Source organism: Chlamydotis macqueenii, chromosome 17, assembly GCF_036417535.1.
Source record: "Chlamydotis macqueenii isolate bChlMac1 chromosome 17, bChlMac1.mat, whole genome shotgun sequence".
NCBI classification, from domain to species: domain Eukaryota; kingdom Metazoa; phylum Chordata; class Aves; order Otidiformes; family Otididae; genus Chlamydotis; species Chlamydotis macqueenii.
The window spans coordinates 2,532,849-2,551,264 of NC_141572.1; the positions used below are offsets into that span (position 1 = coordinate 2,532,849).

Here is an 18,416-nt window from a genome sequence, read left to right on the forward strand (position 1 = left end):
CTATCTCAAAATAGCTAGCATGAGATTTTAATTATACTGAAACAGTCCTATTTTTTCCTCTGCCTCTAGAACGATGGCATGGTAAAGAGAGCACAGAGCTGGGATGCTAGCTGTTTCTCCCAGCATAAAAAGAGCAGCATGTGCCTATATTTAGAGGTACAGAAAGGAACTACAGCAGCCAGGGGGGAAAAAATCATACTGATTTTATCTTCAAAAAAGTACTTGTGTTTTTGTTTTGTTTAAATCAAGAACGTGTTGCAAGTGTTTGACCCTATATCCAGCAACAATAAAATCTGTTCCATCACAAAATACCAGCTGCTTTGCACTTTGAATGATAATACTATTTTTGAAGTGTTTCAGAATTATTCTCATAGATTGTGGTAATTTTTATTATGATTACTGGGGAATTCCCTTTTTTTTTTTGGGTAGAATACAAACAATAGGCACATTTGTTATTTTTTTGCTTATAAAACTGTATTTGGTCTGAAATCTGGGCTACTCTTCAGACCAGGCAAAAAAAAAAAGTTTTTCAGCATAACATTTTGGCACCAATAAAAATTAACAAAGCAAGAGTGTCAGATGAAAAGACAGCTCAAACCTTGGCGTAGATGCCCACCCGCGCTGCTGCTTCCATCCCGCGGCGTCTGGAGGGGGCGAGAACCCACCTCGCATCACGCAACTGCCACAGCAGGCCGGTCTCTTTTCCTGTGCTCAGACTGAGATATTCGTTTAGAAATTCGCTCACACACTGGATCAGAAGTGCCATAACTGGGGTTTTTTTGTTGTTTGTCCAGGAGAGGAGAAAGGCTGCACCAGGGAGGGCGTGTGGCTGCGCCGTCCTCACGCAGCGTGCCAGAGGAAGAAGCGACCAACGCAAAAACGAGATTACCGAGCGGGAGAAGATGCTCTTGGCTCTTCCTTCCCCCTCACCATGCGCTACCGACACGCACTTCCCAACCACCACAGCCAGAACCCTGGCCACACGCTCCATCCCAGCAACGTTCGGTCCCAGTGCGCCAGTCAAGTGCCCAGACACATCCCCAGGGCCCCTCCAGCTCTGCCAGCACGGGACCCCACCACGCACCCCACCGGCATCCTCTGCCAAAGCCCCACGGCTGAACGATGTCTGTTTTATCTCATTGGGACTGTAAATCTTCAGTAGTGGGAATGTCTCCCAGGTTTCTAAAGCACCGTGTCAATTTATGGTGCAATAAATACGATCTAAAATAATAAAAACAGTAATAGAGCGGAACCTGAGTACGGACTCCACCGCGATCTGAATCAAGCATAAACCTGAGTGCCCATAAGCGCAATGGTAATGACTTGACCGACTGTGCCATCTAGCCAGGAGATGGGAACGCTCAGGCAGAAGCTCGCTCTCCGCCACTTCCCACCGACAGCCGATCGGAGCATCACCTCCGGGAGCGGATAGGAGGGACCCCCGGGGACCTGGCCCTGTGTGCCACGCACTCCCGTCTGTATCTCCTAGACATCCCTATCCACAGCATCCTCTGCTTCTCCTGACTGCTACCCAAGGCCAACAGGCTTTAAAATGTCTTTATAGAGGAAGATTACACCCCTCCCACCAAAAAATCAGTAGTTTTTTCTAGGAAAGAGATCCTAAAATGCTGAGCGGGTAATAACCCTAGTCCAGCCTTCATTTCCTGTTAATAGATCAATTTACATCTTGCTAGCAAAACAGTTTCAGGCTACATTTAAAAAAAAAAAAAGTCATGCCTTTCTTCTTAAACTGCATTTTGGGAGAGGATTAAGAGGAGGAAGGAAGGATATGACTGTTTCCAGGGTTTTTTAGTGTATTTGCTTCACACAGCGAATTAATATTCTCAATTTTAAATCAAGAGTATATTCTTAATTAGAGTATGAAATGTTTTAAAATTTTCTTCACTTTACAAACGGCTGCTTTTTCAATTAACTGTGCTTCCTCAGCCTCAGGATGATCTTTCTATTAGCAATACAAATGCTTTCTAATATTTTGTGAATACTAATTCACAAAATTAATTAAATGCAGACTTAACTCTGAAAACATATATTTTACCACAAAAAAAAAAACCACTGTTTCCAACATTGACTGATTACAGGCTTTTCAGTGACCAAGAGTATCAAGGCCTACAGGCCCAGTGGTCAGAACCAAAGGTAAGAGAGTTAAAAGAAAAAAAAGGTAGCAACTCAGTTTCCTCATCTAGCTTTTTAAATGCTTCAAAGAGAGGGGAAAACAAAAAAAAAAAAAAAAAAAAACCCACAAAAAAAAAAAAGAAAAGATGAATGTCCAGACGCTCAAGCGAACTGGCCGGGAGCGCGAGGCCGCGGCACAGTCCCCAGCACAGCACGCTGCACAGAGAGCTGGCGCGGCCTCCGCAGCTCCACACCTCCTCTGTGCTTAACCCCAAATAAACTCTGCCCATTTCAAGGTAAAAAAGGCCATCAAAGCAGCACTTACATGTAACCAGGTTCCTGCTTACCAAACCACAAGAACCTTCTTTAGGCAAATCTTAGAAGCTAACAGAAATTCAGACAGTGCAGTGTCACGCGCTGCGTTTTTATGTTAACATACTAAACAGACACAAATAGATTTCCTAAAATTGCTAACAAACAGAGATAAATCGCACCACTGAGGACTCTCAGCAGCAGTTCGGCACGCAGACCAGAAACGGTTCATCCCCAGGACCTCCCCAGGACTGACACCGACGTGCATCGTGGGGAGCGGAATCGTAAGATGTGCTGAAGCCGTTACTGCCTCACAAAGGACAAGACAAAACTTGGAAAAAGTTTATTTACAAATGGGCAGCAGGGATCAGAGCCAATCCTGTGGGAAAGGGATGCACTGGACATTTGGGTCAGGTGTTTGGGAAGGGCACGGGCCCAGAAGACGCACACAGCTGCTGAGCATGAACGCTCTCACAGCAACACCCGTACTGCCACAAAAATAACCCGGGCGCGGGGAGAAGACGGCTGGAAAAGCAGGGCCCACAGTACTCTTTGCACCAGCACATCGACAAACAGCGCAACACCGAGAGCGCGCATTTCTACAACACATTACATCACCTACAGAAAATGCACTCCCCACGGACGCACGCCGTGCCGTCTGCCAGGGGATGAGCAGAACTCGACGGCTTAGGAGAGAGGGCGTTGGGGGCGAGGAGAAGGGGTGCCGAGGAGCAGGGCGGCAGAGCCCTGCCATCCAAGATGTCCTCTTTGAAGCATTAGGAAAGTCAGCTTGTAAAAATTAATGGATTAGACCTCCAACTGTTCAGTTCTCAGCTTTAAATTTAAAAGGTATTTGACTTTGGAACATTGGCACATAATACACAAAATACATTTAAATTTGTAAAAAAAAAAAATCTTTGCATTAAAAAAGGTCACTAATAATTCATTATGTTTTAACGGCAGCAACACAAAAATGTTTTGCAAAGGAAAAGCAGCTAGCAACAAGGAACTCAGTATTTTTACATAAGCTAGTCACATTATGACTATGTGCAAACTGAGTCTATCTACTGAAGAGCAAAAATTCAGATTTGCATTTTAAAAGTTGAGAAATCTAAACAAGATCAGGAAAGCCAGGGCAGACCCCAAGTTTCCTGGAAGATTCCACAGCTTCACCTATTGAATTTCCGTAGCATTCCCTGCCCATGTCCCTTACCCAAGAACCGATGCTGAGGAAGTGCACAAGCAAGCCATGTTCTAAATAAACCTCAGGAATGGAAGCTCTCTTCTCAGTCGCCCCTCAAATAAATGAAACAAAATAATTCTGCATTTAAAAAAAAAAAACAACACATCAATCTTAAAAATCTCCTGCAAACTGTAAGCATGTATTTACAGGTGCGAACCTTGTTCTTGTCAAGGGCTCAGATTTTTCAATGGACAAAACCAGAGCAGCCGGACGGGAAGGCGGCTGCTGGCTGGAGCGGTGGCCGCCACGGACAGGCAGGTGTCCAGTGCCCGACGCGTGCCCTCCACACCGCCTGCATACGGAGCGCTCCAGCCCGGAACGCGGCACGGACGATCTGTTTAGGCCAGGGACAGAACAGGGGAAGGATCCCACTGACCACAATCTGACTGGTCTCTGTGGATATTCTCAGTGTGCTCTAGGAATTAGGGAATTAAATTGTTTATGGTATTTCAGTAAATTTAGCATTAAAAAAGCATACGTGTTAGGCCACCTGAAGATTCATTTTAGAGCTGGCTTTACACTTTCTGTGGATACTCTACTCACACTGGTATTTAATAGAAATAGACGAGAAACCGCAGACTAAAAACACACAGTAATTTGTCTAGTACTAAAATTTTATATGGCCACATAAAGACATTTTGCCGTACCAGACCTCTCCCCGGCATAGAACACTGCAGAGGCTGGGAGTCAGCTGTTACAGATAAAAGCAGCCTGTGTACTTTTAGGTCAGACTTTTGCTTAATGCCTTGTCCTTTGCTCCATACACATAACAACAAACTCTATCTGTAGATATTGCTGATTAATAACTTTTTTTAGAAAAAAAATTATGTGCAGTTTTATGGCAGAGTATTCCACTAGGTCATTGGTAAAAAAACAGGCATTGCGTGTTAAAAATTAAGAGCAGACATGCTGTAATACATCATAGAATATAATAAATCTATGCTCTCAGCTAAGCTCATATATAAATATTAAGTCTAATTCATTTCCTTTTACATCACACGTAAAGATCTGAAGCACATTCACACACCAATTTTCAAGAAATGTATCCCCCAAAGTCTGTCTCACGCACTCTCCCACACCAAGTGTGTACAACACATCCCAGTTAAAACCAAGCTCACAACTAAACGTGCCGTTATAAAATAACAGACTTCGGTAAAAGTAAGCATGATGCAACCCAAATTTATAATCTGGATTAATCCAAATACAGTGAGACTGTCCCCTGAAGTGGGGACAGGTAAATCCAAAGACCAAAACCAAACAGACGGACGGATGGATGTACAGGCAAACAGAGCGGTAATGGTGGTTACTGAAATGCCAATAAATTCACACACTTTCTGCATTAAATGTCTTAGTGCATCACAGCAGCAAGAGCAAATGATACTGAAAACTCTGCCCCTTGCCATAAAGGTCTAAAACACACTGCCGCAGTGTTTGTACAACAAAGGAAAACATTTCTAAACAGGGCCATTTTCTAGCACAAAATATGAAAAATGAGAGTCAGTGAAAGTAAACAATAGAGTATCACTGTCATTCACATGAAGACAGGCCAAGTGGGGGCAACCTCTCGATTTTTTTTTTTTTTTTTAACCAGGTCAGAAGAGTTTAAAAGATCGTATTAAACCCAAGCCTAACACACACTGAGCTCTCTCCTAAGCCATGCAAGGGGAATACCCTTTCCTCATAAATCTGCATGCAAACTCAGATCATTTATCCCGAGCATTAACGATACGTATTTCACATCTGTGCAGCACATCACACAACTTCTTGGCCAAGGTAACAGCATTTTTTTCAGTAACTGCTAAAATTCCTTGTGTAAGTTTAAGCAGCCCTTTCAAGGAAACAAAGCAGCGCCGGCAGCCACAGATCCACCGCTGCAAAGGGCACCGAGCTCCATCAGTGAACTCATTTCCAACAGCCCTTCCACAGCACAAACCCCTTCCACATCACATCCTGCTTTCCCTGGGATTGAAGCGCCTCAAATACCGCACAAGAGGGCTGACAAACTCCATCTCAGTAAACAAACCTAATCCCTTGGTAAAGCCTCTCAAATAATTTAGCAGCATTTGAAATAAAAGCACGCAGCAGAACACGCTAGGAAGAGGAAGAAAACAAAGGCTCCTAGCTGCATCTGGACCAAATCTGACCTTTGTTCGTTCGTTTGGTAGCAATTTACAGACGTTGCACGCTGCCTCGTCAAGAGATCTGGCCTGCTGGCTCATTCAAACGATAGGTTCGGCGTCAGGACGAAGCACCAACAAAAACTCCAAGGACCAAACGAACCAAGCCGCTCTGCACGGGCCGTAGCTCGGGCAGACGAGCCCCACGGCCGCCGAGCAGCCAAGTACATTCCCATTTTCTCCAGTCAGCACCTGCATGGCTCTAGGTTACACATTGATGTCTTCACCTGACATCTGCAGTACGGGACCTTAGAAATTTCAATTAAAAACTAAAAACAAAAGCCCACCAGAACTTAATTACTGGGTTTGTAGAGAATACTAATCAACGTTTCACTGAGGGGAAATTGCTCAGTCAAACCAGGCAAAGCAAAAACCCATTACTCCGGCCCTGGGTTTCTAAGTGAATTTGCTCTGGCTATTCTTTGTTAGCTGGAGCTGCGGTGTTGGAAGTCAACGCAGCCTCTCTGGACTCAGAATTAGTGTATCTCACTCCCAGCTTTAGCTGCATGGCAGAGGAAAACGTGAAATTCTAGAGAGCATTTTGGGGAAAAAACCCAAACTATCAGACACTTCACACAAAACATATTAGTGCAAGAAATAATGTATCATAGAAAACTCCTAACAGAAAATCGCATTTCAGCGAAGAGCAGTGTCCAGTCAGCATTAAAAACATTAAATTCAGAAACAAAGCATGGAGGCAGGCACAGAACTGGCTGCAGGCTGTTGCTCACCAACGTGGGGGTGTTCACGTTACACAGGCACCCACAGCACGGGCTGCAATAACCTTACCCGCTCCCACATCTCCTTAAACGCCCAGCTCACGCAGGCTGCTGCGTACGAGCAAGCCACTTTAATGCCGTTACGAGAAAAAAGAGATGGGCTAGAAGGAATGTGCCCAGCCATTAAAACAACTCAAACAAGTTGTTTCCTCCAGTAGCCCGGGCATTAACGGAGCATCCAAACCATTCCCAATTCTGCTGCGTTTCAGGAAGCCTGTCCTTCAGAAGCCCCCCTCCATGGCCCGCAGTGAAGCCCTGGCATTCGCCGCGCGAGGAGTCGTGAGGACGCAGCGCTCGCCGAGGGGGACCTCGCGCTCGCCGAGGGGACCTGCCCACCGACACCCGCGTCCCTTCCTCTGCCCTGCCCGGAGCCTGCAGAGCCACCGGTGCAGCGGCTGTGCCACAATAGGAATAAATCACCGGACGCTCCCCTCCCATCACGGCAGGTGCAATTAAGCAGCCCACAAACAACGCCTACGTGCTGGCGAAGGAACTGGGGTCTAAGGACTAACCGCACTTGGTAATATTCTGTTACGACGAAACGAGAATGCTGCCCCGGCACAGCATTAAGCACATTTAAGAACTGCTTGAAATTTGGAGGAGCGCTGCCTGAAGCCTGCGCGCTCGGTCTGCGCGCGTGCACCGGGGAACTGCTGGAACAAATCCCACGGACACAAATCCCAGTCGCCTAAACGGGTTTAGAATTTTCATCACTGGGCAAATGAAGCCTTTTCTTAAACACAGTTTCAAACACTCGGGAGTATGGCAATGTAAAGTTAAATTATTTCTACTAACTGAGGAGAACGGCCTGCTCTGTCCCACCTATTGTATCTTTATCACTTCCAACAACAGTTAAAGTAAATCCTCCGCTGGTCTCCGATTCCTCACCCGAAGAACCGGCCCATTCAAATCCTTCAAGCGACTAAAGTGTGAAGCCAAATGAGCGCCTCTGTGCATTGTCGTAAAACTGGTTTGCTATTTTACGTTAAGCCTCTGAAATACTAAAACATACCCTTATATAGGAAGGCTGATCAAATGGTTTTCCTTCCAAGCGATGAACTGTTTTAACAGCAACACTGTGGTTATCGCGACCAGAAAGCAATTCCCTGTTTCACTGGATGTTACTAAGAATAGGGGTGATCAAAGTGAACGTAGGAGTGCTGTTAAAGGCGTTACAGAAAGCACTGCTCCGTATCTCACACATATACAAAATACACATAATTTTAAGCCAAATTATATTTTTAATAAATGTGCTGTTCAGGATTAAATCACTGCTCAGGATTTTTTTTTTTGTAATCCATTAAATTAAGATCTACGGAGTAAGTCACTCTTAAAATCTGTTTCTAAACACAGCACGATGTGTAGCTCTGTGTATCCGTATGCGTGCGTGTGTGAGAGCGCACACGTAACGGGGGTGCGGGTGCGTGTGCTGGGAGAGAACGTATCTACGTGTTCGAGCCTGCCAAGGTAGAAGTGACAGGAACTGTGATTTGTGCTAACTAGCTATTGATCCAGTCAGATCTAGATGTTGTGTACAAGAAACAATAAAAGAGAAGGGGCCAGGAAGGATGCTGCGTGCAACTCCATTTAAAAATGGAAAAGAAGGGCCCCAAACAAACCAATTTATGTCCTTGCCTGGGTGAAGCATGGAGAATGCTGATGGGCTTCTCAGAGTCTGCTGTGCATGCTAAACACCCCCGCCTGAAACGAGAGTCTCCTGCGCTGGGCATTAAACACGAACAAAGAGACAAACCGTGGGGGCTAGGATTCACGCTTCAGAAAGCCAAAGCTGGAAAGCCAACCAGAACCGGGGGTAGGAAATTGCCCAGTTTTCAAACCAGCTCCCTTTTCATTTTCCCAACACCTTTCTTAGAGAAATTACTAATGTGGAGGACTGTAAAAAGTCAGTCCGTACAACCAGAGGTAGCGAAAACAATTTCAAACTACACTAGTAGTATCAAAACCTCAGCTTTCCAAGGCAGGAATACTGAGTTTATATGGTGTAAATTACACACATGTACTTACAGCATGCCAAAAAATTGCCTGTGTGCATCCATATCGCAGGTAGATGCACGTGCATCTATTGTAGTATTCACACACAGCAGCTTGGAAAATACAGCTTTGGTAAGATAAAAAAGAAACCAATTGAGTCTGTAACGACCTTTATCTTGAACAGCTTTTACAACAGAGGGCTTTCCATTAAAATATTTTTTTCCTGAGCTTGGGGAATTATGATGCCCTCTGGACACAGGGAAGGATCAAAAATGACAACTAATGTTGAAATTAACCATCTGTCAACTAAGCAAATTTTATACCAGCAGACCCAGAGCCTTATTTTAAATTGCCTTTCTAGTACAGAAAAAAATACGTTAAGAGCCTTTCAGTTCGGTATTGCACTGCTAGGAGGCTCTTCACGCAGGCAGGGAAACGCCTGGAATTGGAGGGACAGCACCACTACCAAATCCACCTTTTCACGGTTTAGGAAGATCTCTATCACAGTTTGGGGGAAATGGCCGGAAGGCTCAGCCGGCACGGGGCTCCGCGGGAGCCCCCTCCTCAGCCCCCCATGCCTGCAGCCCCGCTCCGAGGCACCCCGGGCCCGGGAGCCCCGCGCCAGCCTGGGCGGCCGCAGCCCCAGGAGCAGCGATGGCGACGGGGCTGGCGGCAGGGAACGCCGTAGGGCCGGCTGGCACTCGGGGCCAGCTGTGCAGCAGGCACTTCGTCCCCGCTGCCAGGCGCCTGGCAGGGCCCCCCGGCATCCGCAGGCCCAGCTCGGTGCGGGAAGGCACCCAGCACCCACCACGGTCCTCGCCGGGGGTGGAGTGGGTCCGGGGCCGGCATCCCAGGGCCAGAGCCCCACCACCTCCCCTTCCCCAAGCAGCTCCCCGGCACCCGCGCGGGACAACCAATACCTTCTTTGCTGGGGTTCGTGGGCTTGGGCTTCTCCCAGGGCGCCATGGGCTTGTCCTCCTCCTGCCCCTCCATCAGGGCCTTCTCGCCGGGCAGGTACCAGGTGGAGTTGTGCTCCGCCATCAGGGAGTCCAGGTCGATGGTGCTCATGGCGCCCTTGACACCCTCCGAGCAGCAGCTGCCCAGGTCGCTGTCCCCATTCTGCGCCGCGCACTCGCCCTTCTTGCTCTTCAGCCCCAAGGGCTGGTCTTCCGAGATGCTGAACTGCTGCCGCTGGAGCTGGATCTGCGCCTGCAGGATCTCCAGGGGGTGGATCTCATCCTGGGCCGAGGTGCTCGTGGGGGTCCGCACCTGCTCCATGCCCGGCGTGCCGGGATGGGCGCCCGCCGTGGTGCTGAGCCCGTAGCTGTCAGGGGTCGAGGTAGACGTACTGAGGAGGCCGAGGGCCAGGGGCTTCTGTCCATTGAGAAGTGTGTGCTCCCCGCGGGGAAGCTTGGGCGAGCCGCCCAGCAGCGGGCTGCGGGTGGGCTTGGAGGCGGCGTTGTCGGAGCTGGAGGACACCTCGTCCTCATTGCCGTAGCTGGTGCTGACCTCGTCAGGGAAGTCCACGTGCGGCGAGCTGCCGTCCGACTTGGTCACACTCTGAATGCCACTGTCCAGGGAGGACATCAGGTCCGGCTGCTCCCCCAGCAGCAGCTCACCACCCTTGCCCCAGGAGGGCGAGGTCAGAGGCTTGTCGTGGGGGGTACCCCCACCGCGCTCCGCGGCCCCCGGCGGGCCCCCTGCCGCTGCCGGCACCGCAGGCTGCCCCGGGCTGACACCAGCCCCGTTGCCCTCAGCGGCTGAGAACTTCTCGAAGAAGGTGCCAGGGCTGACGTGCCCGCTGTCCCGTTTCCGGCGGCCCCGCCCCCGCCCGCCGGCCGCCTTCCCCTCACCGCCGGCCGCCGGCTCCAGCGCGTAGCCGGGCGAGAGGCTGCTCTCGGCGGGCAGCAGCGGGGCAGCGCCCGCCGCCTTGCCTGCACCACCCCCGCCCGCCGGCGGCCCCGCTGGGAAGTAGTCCGGGGCGGTGGGCGGTGGCGGGTCAGGCTCGGCCTGGCTGAGCTTGCGCTTGGCCTCCGCCGGGCTCTTCTTGTTGAAGGTGACGTTGAGGTTGGGGGCACCCAGGCTGGCGATCATGTTCTGGCAGGCGGTGGAGAGGGCAGCCAGGCAGCTCTGGCCAAAGACGTTGTCCTTGCTGGCCGGTTTGCTGAAGGAGCCCAGCGAGAGGGCGCCCAGCTTGCTGGCAGCGGGCCGCGGCGGTGGCGGAGGGGGGAACTCGGGCGGGGGTGGCGGGTAGGCACCCGGTGAGGCGCTGAGGGCGGGCGCGGCCCCGTGGGCTGCCGGCTGGCGTGCCGCTGCGGCGAAGGGGAAGCCAGGTTGGGCGGCAAAGTCGGTGGGGCCACGACGCTCGGCAGGGGCGCTGGGCAGCGCCACGCCGCCGCCCGGCGACTGCAGCTGCGAGAGGCCGCCCATGGCGGGTGCGAAGGGCGGGTGGACGCCGGGCGAAGGCAGGGCCTGCGCCGGCCCCTCACCTGCCATCCGCAGAGGCTCCTGCAGCCCCAGCCCGCCGGCGCTCGGCCGGAAGAGCACGGTGGCACCACCCGGCTGCAGGCCCAGCTCGTGGGGGGCCGCCTCGGCTGGCAGCCCCGGTGCCGCCATGCGCCGCGGCAGCAGCTCCCCGGGCGGCGGCGGTCCCGCGAACCAGGCGCCGTCGGGGGCCAGGTGTGGGGCCGGTGGGTCGAAGTTGCGGCCGCCGCTGCCGGCCTCCCGGTCAAAGGCGGGCGGGGGCAGGCCGCCAGGCGGGCCTACCTCGCCGTGGTGCCCCAGCTGCTGCAGGTTGGGCGGCCGCAGGCGCTGCTGGCTGCGCGAGGCCATCTGCTTCATCACCAGGGCCGCGTTCTGGCGCTGCGCCAGCGCTGGGTGCTCAGGGCCGCCGTGCGGCAGCGGCCCCCCGAAGGCCTCGGGCGCCGGTGGGGTGAACTCGCCCGGCAGGCCGGGGTAGGCCGTCGGGGAGAGGTGGCTCTCCATGGCGGGGCCATGCATGCCGCTGCCCCAGGAGGCGCAGCGCTCGACGCCGGGGTTACTGGGGAAGTCGAACCGCGGCCTCTTGGCGACGCTCACGTAGGGGGCATCGAAGTGCTGCAGTCTTTGATTTGGTGGCTGTTGCGGAGGAGGGTGCTGCATATTAAACACGGGGTCGGTGTAGGGATGCATATTCCTGTTCTCCAGTCTGTGAATAGGGTATTCAAACTGTGCATGCTGGTTCTGCATTATGGGCCCATTGTCCTGCAGGTTGGGGTTGGGAGCGTTGGCTTCTGTTTGCTGTTGCCTAGGGATGGCTGGCGGGCAGGAGTTCTGTCTGGCCAGCAAGCCCGGCGGCTGCTGCGGCGGCGGCTGCTGCTGCTGCATCAGCGGGTGCCTGGCGCTGGCCCCCGGCTCCAGGCCGGCGGACATCTTCCGCGTCCCACCGAAGCGCTCGAAGAAGACGCCGTGTTGCTGTGGCGGATGCGCCTTGGCCACGGCCACGCCGGGAGCCCGGGGCAGGGCGGGCGCCCCCGCGAACCCGCCGCCCGCCGGCACCTGCCGCCCGCCGCCGTAGTGCGGCAGCTGCCCCTCGGGCTCCGACGGGGAGAAGACGGGCAGCTCGAAGTGGCCCGCGGGGCCGTCGCCGGGGTAATTGTATTCCAGCGAGTCCACGCCGCCCTGCGCGGGGAGCCGCCGCTGCTCCAGGCCGTGGGGCTCGGAGGAGCCGGCCGCCGGCAGCCCGTGGAAGGAGGCGGCGCGGTTGGGGGACTGGTCGAGGGGCAGGCAGGGCGCCGGCACGGCGTGGCTGGAGGCGCCGGCGCTGTGGTGCTGGAAGTCGGGCAGGGTCCCGGGGCGCTGCTGCCCGAAGCCCTCGCCGCCCTGGCTCTCGGCCATGTGCTCGTAGCCGTCGGTGAACGCCGTCTGCCCGCCCAGCGCGCCGCTGTAGCCCAGGAGCCGGCCGCCGTGCACGCAGGAGGCGCCGGGGTCGGGCCCGAAGTTGCCGCCGAAGTGCGGGGGGTGCTGGTGGGGGTGGTGGGCGCCGCCGTGGCCGCCGTGCGCCTGCTGCCCGCCGAAGAAGCCGTGCACCGGCGGCTGCATGCCGCCGCCGTGCAGCTCGGCGGGGCCGCGGCCCGGGAAGCCGTAGGCGTCCCCGGCCAGGCTCATGTTCATGCCCAGGAGGGGCGGCTCGCCCAGCGCGCCCAGGGCCGGGTCCACAGCTGCCGCCGGGCCGCCGCCGGGGAAGGCCGGCGCCTTGAAGTGCGCGCTCATGCTCAGTCCGGGCTGGCCGAAGCCCCGCTCCCCCTGCCCGCCGCTCCGGCTGCTGCTCTGCGGCTCGAACTGCTCCAGCCCGAACATCCTGCGCGGCTCCTCAGAAGGGCATGGCCGCTCCGCGCCGCGCCGCTCCGCTCCGCCGTCCCGCTCCCCGCCGCGCCGGCCGCCGCTCGGCCGCCCCCCGCTCACATCCTGCCGCGCCGCTCCGCGCCGCTGGCACCGGCCGCCCGCCCGCGCTCACCCCGGCGGCTCCCCGCTCGCTGCCGCCCGGCGCCGGCCGCGCTGCGCTGCCCGAGAGCCGACGGGGCGGCGCGCCGCCGCTCATAGGCTCCGGCGCCCGGGAGCTGCGCGCCGCATCGCCGGCCCGCCGTGCGCTGCCCGCGGCTCGCAGGGCTCGGGCGGCGGCGGGGCCGGGGCCGGGGCGGGCGGCGGGGCCGGCGCTGCGTGCGGGCGCTGGGAGGGCTGCGCCGCGCTCCCCTGCGCGCTCCCTCGCTCTCACCCGGCGCTGGCGGAGCAGCAACAAGTTTTGCATTTCAGCGATGAATTTCAGCCATCGGGGCTGCGCCAATGAGCGCCGCGCGGCCCGGGGCGGGGCTCGCCCTTAAGGTGGCTCCGCCGCGCCGCCCGGCCCCGCGCCCCGCCCGCCCCGCGCCTCGGCTGGGCTCGGCTAGACTCGGCCCGGTTCGGCTGGGCTCGGCTAGACTCGGCCCGGTTCGGCTGGGCTCGGCTAGACTCGGCCCGGTTCGGCTGGGCTCGGCCCGGTTCGGCTGGGCTCGGCTAGACTCGGGCCGGTTCGGCTGGGCTCGGCTAGAGTCGGGCCGGTTCGGCTGAGCTCGGCTAGACTCGGCCCAGTTCGGCTGGGCTCGGCCCGGTTCGGCTGGGCTCGGCTAGACTCGGCCCGGTTCGGCTGGGCTCGGCCCGGTTCGGCTGGGCTCGGCTAGACTCGGGCCGGCTCGACTCCTCTCGGCCCGCCTGCGCTCGGCCTGGCGTGGCTCAGCTTAGCCCGGCCCGGCTCCGCTCGGCCCGCGCGGGCTGGTCCCCGTGACCGGCTGCTCCCGCGGAGCGCGGGTGGCCGTGGAGTGCCGGGGTCCCGGCGGGGGGCACCGGGTGGAACCGACGGGCCGCACCGGGGCCCCACGGCGCCCGCCCGGCACAGCCGGCCCCGCACACCCAGCCACCCCGTGGTGCCCGTCCGGACGGGACGAGCCGGTCCCCGAGCGCCGCGTCCCGCCGGGGCCGCCCGGGCGGGCAGGCGGAGCCGCGCAGGGGAGGCGGGCGGGCAGCGCCCCACTCGCGTTCCAGCGGGAGCCCGGCCTGCCCGCGGGAAAAGGCGTCCGTCGGGCCGGGGGGTGGGAGCAGCCGGCGGGGCACCGCGCTGCAGGTGTCGATAGTGTGAAAAAATAAAAATGAAAATTACTCCCACCAAAAAAAAATGAGATCTATAAATAAGCGGCCGAGAAGTATTTGTATATGGCAGGAGAGTTTTAAAGGGATTTTTTTTTTCTGCGGGATCAGGATGCCGCGCTGTGATTAAATATTGATTTTGTGTAATTAGTTTTCATGTGAACTATCCTCCTTGCTGATGGCTGGGAGATTTCAGAACTGGAGAAGAAATGGAATCGGACGTGGAAATTATTACTTAGCAAAGCGCCGGGGGGGCGCGGGCCGCGCCGCGGGGCTGGCGGCAGGGCGGGAAGCGAGGCCGGCGCAGCCCGACAGCCGCACAAAGGGACAGCGGGACAGCCTCGTCCGCCGCGGAACGGCGGCCCCTGCGCCCCCGGCCCCGCGCAGCGCCAGCGGCCCGGACCCGCCCGCCCGCGCCGCGGCCCCGCTCCCCGCCGAGGCTGCGGGGCAGGGACGGCCCGGGCCCGCGCCGCCGCCGCGCTCCCTCTGCGCCTGCGTGCGCGCCGTCGGAGCCGGCTCTTCCGAACGGGCACAGCGCCCCCTGGCGCCCGGCTCGGCCCGGGCTCGCCCGGCTTGGCCTAGAGTGGCCCGGCTCGGCCTGGCCTGGCTCGGTTTGACCTGGCTTGGCTTGGCTCAACTTGGCCTGGCTCGGCCCAGACTGGCCTGGCACAGGTCGGCTCGGCTTAGCGTGGCCCAGTCCAGCCTGGGTTGGCCTGGCTCAGCTCGGCCTGGCGTGGCCCAGCTGGGCCTGGCTCGTCCCGGCCCTGCTCCGCGGCTCCCCACCGCCCCAGCCCCCTCGCCGCCCGACTCACCCTGCTCCGGGGCAGCCGGGTCAGCCCCGCCGCGCCCCACGCCCCCGAGCTGGGCCTCGGGCCCGCCCCCGCGGGGCCCCGCCCGCTCGCTGCGCGGCCCAGGGCTGCGGGGCTGCGGCGCCGTGCACGGGCCGGGAGTTCCCCGCTCGCCCCCGTGCGCAGACGGGCCCCGCGCTGGGTCTGCACTGGCACCTGTTGCGGCCCTGAAACGGCCGGCGATCCTCGTGTAAGGCAGCGTTCGGTTATGATCCAGTGTTGTTCTGGCCGAAGTAGCATCCCATTTAAAAACTGGATTAGTGAAAAAAAAATTTTAAAAGCTGGATTAATTTTAAGAGTGCCAACCAAAGCAGTAGGTGCAGCAGAACAAGTAAGAGCTTTGTAAAGCAGAACGATATTGGCATTTTAGCGCCAGTCCTTCCAGCACAGAGCCAGGCAGCAGGGCTGCGGCTCTTCGGCTGGTGAGGACCGGATCAGCCTCGCCGGGACAGGTGGGCCAGGGAAGTGCCCGTCTCGGAGCAGTTACACAAGCGTTAATCCTCCGCTCTGCTCCTTTCTGGTCAGTGCCATCAGCAGCAGCCGCAGATGTCCCTGCCGGGGCCAGCGGCGAGGCTTGCCACCGTATTCTGCAAGCGGCGGCCAACCGCTCGCTCCGGCGCCGAACTGCTTCACCAGAAGGCTCTTCTGCTCCTCCACCGCTGGCCCAGGCATCACTGTCTTCCAGGAACAGATTTTAACTCCAAAATTTCAGCACGGTAACTCACCAGCAGTGCTGCACAGATCCGGCTGCGGCTCAGGAGCAGTACGTAACTGGCCGATGGCAAATATGGAGATAATATCAGCCTAAACAATTTGACAGTAAAACCAGTGACTTGTCCGACCTGGCTGCAGAGCTCTGCGGGCTCGCGGTGCGAGCACTCCGTCGGAAGGCGGCTCGACCCTGGTTTCCGCCTTGGAGCCCGGTCTGGGCTAACCGCGCCCCAGGGCTGCCAGCCTGCGTGCGCCTCGCGGCCCAGTGCGGTGCTGGGGAGGGTGCCCCCGCGCTGAGGCCGGCACAGTGGGGAGCACTGGCCGCAAAGGGCCCCGGTCGCCCAGCCAAGAAGAAGGAAGCCTCTCTCAAATGGTACCGAGTAGTGAAAAGTATATTTTACAAAACATATTTTTACTTTCAGTCTTTGGGTTTTGGTCATCTTGGGGGAAGCAGGGAAAGGCATTATTTAAATAGTTGTAGCTGCAGGGGATTATTTTCTAAATTAACAATAGTAATTGCTCCTGCCAAATCCAAAGTTGAGGGGATTCATTTATTTTGACTCTCAAGACAATAGCACAATTTGGGGTTTCATATTGCAAGCTCTGAAAACCAAATGATGGGGTTGATGTTTAAAAAAAAAAATAATTCAAACAACATCAATTCATCAGACTTGAATTCAGCTCTTTCCACTGTGCCAGTTTAACTTGCACTGAGAAAAGTTGCTGCTCAGCAAAAAAAAAATTCCTTTTTAACAAAATGAATGCATCATACATAAAACATCACGAACCATACAATTAGTAAGCAAATGTAAGAGTTCAGCTCAGTTCATAATTATTCAGCAAACCTATTCAGAATGATTTTTTTTTCTCCCTGCAGCAATCAACTGTGTGGGCTCATTACCACTGAGAATCTAACGAAGAAACCACCACACAAACTGTACAAAACAAGCCCATATGCTGGAAAAACTTTAGCCCAGCTAGCCATCAGCCAGGAGCCTCTTAAACCCTTCCGTCAAGCAAAACCACGTCTTACTGTTCTGTGGTGTGTGTACCCCCAGCGCTACTAAGACACCATTTCATTAACGTCTCGGGGTTCAGGTATAGAAATTTAGCTGCTAAATAACCTCTGCAGAGCCGGGTGGTGCAGCCATCTGGAGCAATGCAGGCACGCACCGGGTGCCGCCACGCGTCACGTACCAGCCGAAGCGACGAGTCCTGTCTGTAGAGCGTGGGCTCCCAGCAGTTACGTTGCGAGAAAGCGGATAGGTTTTTCTTGGCAGTGAGCTCTGCTCCTAGCACGGCTATTCAGTGAAAGGAATTTGAATATTGTGAAGGACAGGTCTCGAAGTCTGGTGGCTGCCATTATCGGGAAGGTTTTCCGTATTTCTCCCTGGAAGTCAGGGAAACTACTGCATTTCCTCTCCTCAAAATTACAGCGAACACGGCGACTGGACCGACTCTGAGGGCAAAGATGTAAAATCATTAGATGAGCTCGGCAGCGCAGCGCCTGCGGAGCAAGCTCACGAGGGAAGGTGTTCCTCCAGAGGAGATGTTTATTTGTGTGCGCCTGCTTCAGTTCCCTGGAACGGTGTGGGTATGGAAGTGCTCTTTTCTGGCAGGGGCACGGATCCCTGGGCCCCCTGTGGCACGGGCTGTGCCCACAGCCGCCGAGCAGATGCGTCACACGGGGGTCCAACAGGCTGCCGGGGGTTCGCTTTGGGGACCATCGCACCGCTGGGCTCCTGAGCCGGGCAGCACTGGGCATCGCGCTGAAAGGCAGTGTGTAAACATGGCCGGGGATCCGACCGCCTCCGTCGCTCCTTGTCCCTCCCTACTTGAATGTCTGGAAGTGACTATTTTGTAATTGAGATTAAGGACAATCTCATCTGTAAAACCTGATTTGCATTCAGTTTCTCAAAAGTTTGCCTTAGCCATGTAAATATTTCATGCTTAGTTTTGCCAACAACGTTGTTTTCTGGAAAGTCTGAAGCAAATTCCTTCAGACACTTGACTGCCTCCCATTTTAAAAAGATGCACAGCTGAATAAGAAGAGTGAAGGACTAAAACCGTTCCTGTCGTTTCCAGCAGAGATCAGCCGCGGTTTCAGAACTCAGCCCTTCACAAGGATTTTCCCGTTTGTCTCTTCCGCAAGGCTGGTTGGTTGGCTTAGTGCCTTTACATCTCTGCAACCTTATGCTGTATATCGGTCCTGTTGGGTTTTTCAGATACCTCAGTGTGGATCGTGATATTTTCACAATATTGGGAGGTTTTTCCGTGTCTGCCAAGAGCAGTTTTGCATCAATTAACTCTGTATTGGGTCCCATTTGTGTCAGTGGGGTGAAAATCTTTACGGTTTACAGGACACTGAGGTGTACATGTTGAACACATTTAAATTTTCCTAATTTAGATCACTAAAAACCAGGATAGTGCTAAAATAATACAACATTGAGATTGCACAGTTAGTCTTGAAAAAACACGAGGAAATGCTGAAGCAAATGTTCCCGTCTCTGATAACTGTATGATCGTACACCTCCTGGGCTTTTCTTCTTCCCTCCAAATTCCC

General features: G+C 55.6%; 1 protein-coding gene across 3 annotated transcripts in view; it reads right to left on the bottom strand.

Moving 5' to 3' along the window:
- MN1 (MN1 proto-oncogene, transcriptional regulator) overlaps window positions 1–13,074 on the bottom strand; it is a 98,718-nt gene extending 85,644 nt beyond the window's left edge. For 2 of the 3 annotated variants that reach the window (XM_086761550.1, XM_086761548.1), the window contains exon 1: window positions 9,557–13,074. In XM_086761550.1, the coding sequence (XP_086617676.1) occupies window positions 9,557–12,974 (3,418 nt within the window). In that variant the 5' untranslated portion in view covers window positions 12,975–13,074. The remainder of the gene's footprint in view (window positions 1–9,556) is intronic. The other variant, XM_086761551.1, reaches the window with a different exon arrangement.
- Window positions 13,075–18,416: the final 5,342 nt, after the last annotated feature.